This window comes from Pseudochaenichthys georgianus, chromosome 8 (genome assembly GCF_902827115.2).
Source record: "Pseudochaenichthys georgianus chromosome 8, fPseGeo1.2, whole genome shotgun sequence".
Taxonomy (NCBI): Eukaryota; Metazoa; Chordata; class Actinopteri; order Perciformes; family Channichthyidae; genus Pseudochaenichthys; species Pseudochaenichthys georgianus.
In genome coordinates, this window is record NC_047510.2 from 32,568,663 (window position 1) to 32,576,252 (window position 7,590).

Sequence of the window (7,590 nt, forward strand, 5' to 3'; positions counted from 1 at the left end):
AATGAAGATAACTTGTTGGGTAATAAACTGCTCTACATGAGGCTCAAGGAAGTAGCCTACATTTCTGGCAGAAATATAGACCAAAGTTACCGAATCATCACATTTCTTCTCGGTTAGTATAATGAATATGAACACACTCACCTATTTGTGTTTACGCACAGCCATAAACAAAAGTAGTTTCACTAAATTGCAAAAGAAACGGGAGAAGAAAAACATTTCCTTCGTCTGAATACACGACAAACAGAAATCGAAAGTAAAGGTTGTACGGGAGCGTGTGTGTGTGTGTGTGTGTGTGTGTGTGTGTGTGTGTGTGTGTGTGTGTGTGTGTGTGTGTGTGTGTGTGTGTGTGTGTGTGTGTGTGTGTGTGTGTGTGTGTGTGTGTGTGTGTGTGTGCGTGCGTGTGCGTGTTCGCGTGGAACATTCATCTGTGGTTGCCCGTGTGTGTAATTTGATTTCACTTTGAGGTGAAGGAAGGCTACAACTCTCTGCGGAGATGACTTAGACACACAGTCTGACTCTTAATATAGATCCACCCAGCCCATAATAGCAATGATAGTTTTGTGTGTGAATTCAATAGGCAGATTATATTTAATATGATGTTACACTGCGCTGCTACAATCTTGCACTAATGTACATCTCAAAGATATTGAAGTGACTGTTATTTTTTCGATTGTTCCGTTTTATTTAGGTCTTAATGTGTGCATAAATGTGTCCTTTGATTGTGTGTGTATAGGTACATGTTTGCATAGGCCTACATATTTTTATATATCTTTTTTTATATTCGGGATTGTGGGAAACGGTATTTCGATATCTGTCTGTACACACAAACTGAAAGATTGAAAATAACGTTGACTTAGACTTGACTTTGATAAGGAGAGAGACGCCGTGCATCAGAGGAAGTTCCCTGCACAAACACACCCTCCGTCGCACGTGCCCCGGTGCCCCACGGGCTTCTCTGCGACATCATTTCGGCTTTTCTGTCTTCATAGCTGCCGCCTGCTCTCACAGCTGTGCACTCCCCCGCATTAGAAGCACCATGAATGCGCCCATTGGTGCATGTGTTGGTGGGCGGAGTCTTCTATCTATAAAATCGAGCCGGCTTTGGAGGAAACACCGTACTATAATCCACACAGCACCACTCCAACAATGGCAGCTCTTACATTGCGTGCTGCTCTCTTATTTAGTGTCAACCTTACTGTCGGACTAACTCTCGATACAATATTAGGAGACAGAGTTCAGTTTCCAGAAACCGAACACTGCAGCGAGAGAGGAGCGAAACTCCAGCACACTTTGACAAGTGGAAGCAGTCAGACTGTGGCTCATCTGGAGGATGTTTGGAAGGCGGCAGACGGTTACGAATACCGGATGAGTCCAAACGAGTCCGTGATCTTAAACAGGAGCAACATCAACGACCAGGGACTGTACAGTTTAACCTGCGGCTCAGTGGCGAAACTTATCCAGCTGAATGTCATCATATCCTCGGAGAAATCAGTGACTGAGGGAGAGGCTGCTGGATTTACCTTCCACTACTTTACTGCAGGAAAACTCGGGAGGTACAGAGTGGAGAGAAATAAACAGCTTGTGTTTGAGCTGGACCTCACCTCCGGAAACACCTCACAAGGCTCAGGGTTTGAGAACAGAACATCTGTAGCCCCTCACTGGAGGTCGGATGGAGACCTGACTCTGACCCTGCAGCGGGTGAAGCCCGAGGACCGAGGAGATTACATTGTCCAGGTCTTTAAGGACAACAAGAGGGAACATGTTCAGGCTGTGAGGATGAGGGTCAGCCCTACGCCGAATACAGAGGACAGGAACCCGGAGCAGATCACCTTCACCCCCCAGCCACCATGCGTGAGTACAACACAAATCCTATTGAAGTTTGTAGATTAATCTTAGACATGACGGTTCGGAGCCTCCTAAAGGGACATGAAAGAAAAAGAGATACTAACCCGTTATCCCGACTTTTTTTTAAATGAAACTAATGCTAAATCCCGACTTTTTTTTTCTTCGAGAAAGTTACCGGTGCGCCAAGTGGAGCACTTGGAGACAACAGTTTCATTGCAGACTGTTATGTTTATGTGGGGCAAATTTCAATGACAGTGCATAGCCTATATTATTTGAGATAGGCCTATATTTTGAACTCGGACTTCATTTTAAGGACAGTCTGTCTTGATCTATCAATTCAAGTCTGTGACTCAGTCACAGTATTTTTTTCCAATTTAAAGTCACTCGTTATCTCGATTTTTAAAAACAATGTTTCATGTCCCTTTAGGTCGGAGCTCCGTAGTAGTTCAGGGGCGCCGCCAGGGATTTTGGGCCCCATGAAAAGATATCACATTGGGCCCCACCACCACCAGGCCCAGGCCACGCCAACCAAGCAATTGCTGTAACCACACCTCCAGAACCCGACCGACTCATTTAAACTTTAAATAACTACCTGTATAGGCTTGCATCTATCTTGTAGTCCAATACTAACTGCACAATATTTACTGACACTGAGCGGTGAACATATAACACTGTGCAGACTGCAACATTCTGCTGCAGTAGAATTCACTATTTGATATAACACTAACATTCCTGACAATAGATCTCAATAGTCATCTTTTATGGTGTACATGCCTTTTTATAACATTTTTGAATGGAACATTCATAAATCAAAATAAATGTAACTTAAATATACATGACCTCTTAAATTAAAATAAAGTGAACATTAACACCAATATTATCATTTATAAAATGCTATAACAAAAAAAAAAACATAAGCAGCAGATTGTTTTAACTACAAAATAAGTGGGTATTAAAGTGTAAATGGACAACAGCATGGAAGTGAAAAGGCCTGATGGGGGTGCTAAATCAGAGCCCATCACCTGTTCTCAGTCTTTTTCTCATCATGCATCTTCTGTGTAGTGATCCAATATCGTTACCATAGCCTTGCCCTTTAACAGTTATTACGAGCCCTGGCTCAGCCTTCCTCACCAAGAGCCCAGCGCCTAGCCTTCTTACAGGCAAAGTCACTGATCAAGTCCTTGGGACAACTGGTCTAGTATGAATAGCTGCTAAAGATGTACCTGCATTTATTAAATGTCTAAAAGAGGAGTGAAATGAAAAACCTCAGCATTTTCTGTGAAGATATTAACAGTATTTAATGTCAGCAAAACATTACAATTATTATTTACAATAGACTAAGCTTAGCTAACAGACTAATTTCCACCACTCATGGACCACACCCACCTTTTCTCTTGAAAAACTGGGTGACATACTGTCGCCCTTTAGTCTCTCTCTCTTGTCTTTCTCTCCTTTCTTTTCTTTCTTGAAAGCCTGACATTGTTAGTCGTTGAGACATCGTACACACGTAAGTACTAGCATCCCTCCTCACATGCTCTCACTCTCTGCTGCTAGAAAGTGCGGTGCTGTACAGCGTTTGGAGGGAGGACCAAACCATTGCATGTAAATAGAGGGGGGTGTTCGATGCTTTGAATAATTAACTTTTGGAAGAAAACAAGTTAAATGAATCGTAGGTTTAGTGAGTACATCATCATTATGACGTTATATTAATGTTAATTATGGATGATTGATGAAAGGTTACTTCATTTTTGTTTAATTAATGTTCTAAAAAATATTTGGGGCCCCTGTTAGTCACGGCCCTTAGAATCGTCCTAACCTTTCACCCCCTTACGGCCCGTCCACACTACAGCTTCAAAAAAAGCTTGGAGCTGGGCGTGTCTGAAACTCTACCAACAACCAATCACATGAATCTCCCGCCCCTGACACGCAAGCAGCGGTTTGATTGGCTAGAGCTTGTACTGGCATATGATTTGATTGGCTGACGCTCAGTGATGTACCTGAACGCGTTCAATGGCCGATCGTTCATGAACGCGTTCAATGGCCGATCGTTCATGAACGCGTTCAATGGCCGATCGTTCATGAACGCGTTCAATGGCCGATCGTTCATGAACGCGTTCAATGGCCGATCGTTCATGAACGCGTTCAATGGCCGATCGTTCATGAACGCGTTCATATTTTTGGGCGAACGTGAACTGAACGTACTGTATTTCCGCTAGATGAACGTAATTGAGAACGCGTTCATTCTCAGCGCTGTATAACGGCGTTCAAAAGTGCGTTCATTCTCAGCACTGTATTATAACGGCGTTCAAAAGTGTGCCAGATTTCATATGCCTTTCAGCCGAAAACCCAGTTAAAACACACCGTAAACAGGCTTCAACATAATGCGGAAAACCACTCAATCTGGCAACAGCAAGCTGCCTGTGACGCGTACGCGCCTGTCACCCCTGGCTGTCGCACTAAAATATAAATATACTAAATATATCAGACTCCTCACAACAAATAATGTGGAACCGCGGAACCGGCGAGCATTGAATGAATGAATGAATGAATTAGTATGGACGAAGCCGAGAGCAGCTGCAGCAGCACTTGCTCAGAGTGAGACTCTACGGCAGTGGTGGGGAACCTCCGGCCTCCGTCCGTATACGGCCCGCGAGACAATTTGGTACGGCCCTCGAGGTCATTTATAAACACACGCAAAAAATAAAAAAATGAAAGAAATCTAGACCGCAAACAAATTAAACAAGCTAGTGCCTGTTTTTCCTGGCCAAGGTCAGGGTCCTTGAACACAACACGAGCCTAACGTGTCATCACGTGGTATATGTCTCGACTGACAGGGGTGCAGTTCTGACGGAGAGCACCAGAACGCCACTCCAGCACTTCAGAAATTGCAGTACCGATAAGTCCATACACATGCCGCCGTTTCTGCGTGTCTGTGTCTTTAGCTGAAAGCCCAGTGGCGATCTGCTCATCTGTCACACTGATCAGACAGTCAATAACTGTGTTATCATTAGCATCTGGTTAGCTAGCTATGCTAACGAATATAAGAAGCTTTGTCTACAACCAGTGAGGTAAAGGCACATCTTTATATGATCATTATAGTTATAAAAAAACAAGAGAATAAAGTAAACCGGTATAAAATACTATATGACAGTTATTAATAAAGAAGAATACAGTTTCAAAGGGGAGTGATTTGTCAAATATCCATAAATTAAAAGAAAATCTGCTTACAGTTGTGTTTGGGTGTTGAGAGATGTGTCCATAGACCTCCTAATGTTGCTCTCATAGTGCAACACATCTTGCCAGGGGAGCATGCCCTCCGGACCCCCCTAGAGGAGGTTAGGTCCCCCCCCCACTTAAATCATGTTCACATGGATAGGAAACTAAATACATTTGTACACATCTTGTGTCCATATCTTTCTGTTTTGGTGGTCACGCCACACCCTGCACGTGCATGCATACGTGAGTCATGGTGAGATATCTGGATTAGGAGGTTGCTTTTTCTTTGCACAGAATGAAATGAATGAGTTGTGATTTTAGTTTTTTTAAGCAGAGGTCAATAACTTGTACGGCCCTCTGAGGATATTGTAAAAATTGAAATGGCCCATTAACATCGTACAGGAGACAAATAATAGCTCGCAGCAACTTATTGAAAAAATAACTATGAACTATAAATTAGTTCATTTTTGAAACCATGAACTTTAGTTCAACATTTTGAATTATGAACTATGAACTGAACTAGTTCATTTTAAAATGTGTGAACTGTGAACTGAACTAGTTCATGTAGAAAGTGAACTTTCCCAACACTGCTGACGCTTCCACCGAAAGCTTCAGAAGCTTCAAAAGTTGAACATTGCTCAACTTTTGCAGCCTGAAACGCCAGGAAAGCTCCGCTCTGCTTCCCACAATGCAGTTCGGCGAAAAGTGACGTCACCCCATTCAAAGTGAATGGGCAGACGCGTTGGACACCGTTTTTGAAGCTGTCGAAGCTGTAGTGTGGACGGGCCGTTACGGCGCCCCTGGTTCCATATAGCGGTCTGATTGTTTTTGTCCCTCTCTCTCTGTTGCAGAAAGAGAAGACCGCTTTGATCTGTGTCTCCGTAGCTGCTGTGCTTTTGATTGCTGGAGCTTTTTACTGTGGTCAAAAAAATCCGAGAATCTGCGTCTCTGGAGGAGCCGCTGATGGAGGAGCTGGAACAGAACTTGAGATGCCACCTTACACCGACACTCCTGTTCCGGTAGTGAATGGTCATGCTTGATGACTGTGTTTAATGTGATATAATAGCCTATTGTTTTCAATGATATTCACACATTATTACGTAGTATTCTGTACATGCTTTCTCCCGCCGTGGTGCGTTTATTTAGTTGTCTGCAAAACACACTTTATTTTTCTACCTGTCTCTCTCGCTCGCGCCACACATACACACCTTATTATACATCCATGATACACCCTCCCGAGCTTGAATGACACACAGAGACCAATCAAGGGCTTCATCTGTATGAAAGTGGCCATGTCGGCAGGCCACATCATGTAGACAGCCAGTCACCCTCTGTGAGGCAGTCAGACCCACATTTGCGCAGCGTTGCGTTGCGTTCACAATACATAGCCTATAAATAAAAAAACAAAATCCTCAGGCCAGCAGGCCACTTAACAGGCCGGGCCATCGGGAAACCTCCCGGTCCTCCCGATGGCCAGTCCGGGCCTGGCTGCCAAGCATAATATCACTGTTGCTTGTTTTTTTCAATAATGACCGCCAGCTGCACATTATCACTGATTTAAGTCTGAAACGTCCACATTGATCAGGATAACTCGGGTACACATGCCGATTAAACAATAATCATAAACGTATATAGAAAAAATGACAATAAAAAAAACTGGTATAAAACCGGTTAAAATGTCTATTAAATCCATCACCTTTAAAGTGTATTAAAATGTCCACATTCAGTATGGAATATGGTTTTCAATTTTATTTACATTATTATGTATTAACTTAGTTATTTTATAATGCTGCTACTTTGTTTTAAATCATGGATGTGCACTTTTTTTATTTTAATAACGTGTGCTTGCTTTTTAATATGTTCTGCGTGCTGATTAAGGGACATTTTCTTCTAAAAAATTAATGCATAAAGGTATTTAATCCTGCCCATTGTTGTGCACCTCAATGTAAGTCGACTGTGTCATGATCCACACATGGCCTCTTTTTTAGGCACGCGGTGGCCAACCCTGTCTCCTAAAAATTACGTTCCCACAGAACTAAACTGCATTCTCAATTACGTTTAGCTAGAAACGTATCTAACGTGGGAGAAAATAGTTATGTATTAATTTTTTAGAAGAAAATGTCCCTTAATCCGCACGCCAACCCAAATCTAATAAGGTTTAATGCAGGAAAATCTTAAAACATGTTGGACTAATATTCCGTTTTTTTTTTTATTATTTATGCTTTTTAATGACTGTTTTTAAAATGCCATTTTATAATGTATTTCAACTGCACTGTTTCTTAATTATCTTAAGCACTTTGAATTGCCTTAAAAGTGCTATATAAATAAAACGTGCCTTGCCTAAGGAGAAACGAACGGGTAAGAAATGTAATTATTTCCTTGAATCAACAAATCAAAAGGCTATTACAGCAGTTCATACAACATTACACACACAAGTGGCAGGGGTGAGTCTACCTGATGGTACATATTTCTAATGACAGAACAAAGTCAAAGTAAACAACCACACACAAACACATTACACAAAAGTAT

General features: G+C 42.2%; 1 protein-coding gene across 1 annotated transcript; it reads left to right on the forward strand.

Moving 5' to 3' along the window:
• The first annotated feature begins 1,177 nt into the window (after positions 1-1,177).
• Positions 1,178-6,149, forward strand: LOC117450587 (uncharacterized). Its single transcript, XM_034088423.1, has 2 exons — positions 1,178-1,851; positions 5,913-6,149. The coding sequence occupies exons 1-2, from the start codon at positions 1,366-1,368 to the stop codon at positions 6,099-6,101; spliced, it is 675 nt and encodes a 224-aa protein (XP_033944314.1). The 5' UTR covers positions 1,178-1,365; the 3' UTR covers positions 6,102-6,149.
• The last annotated feature ends 1,441 nt before the right edge of the window (positions 6,150-7,590 follow it).

Excerpts from the sequence above, each read along its gene's own strand:
- LOC117450587 (XM_034088423.1), top strand. The coding sequence starts at position 1,366 with ATGAGTCCAAACGAGTCCGTGATCTTAAACAGGAGCAACATCAACGAC. Across the intron at positions 1,852-5,912 it reads TCACCCCCCAGCCACCATGC|AAAGAGAAGACCGCTTTGAT; the intron begins GTGAGTACAACA and ends TCTCTGTTGCAG.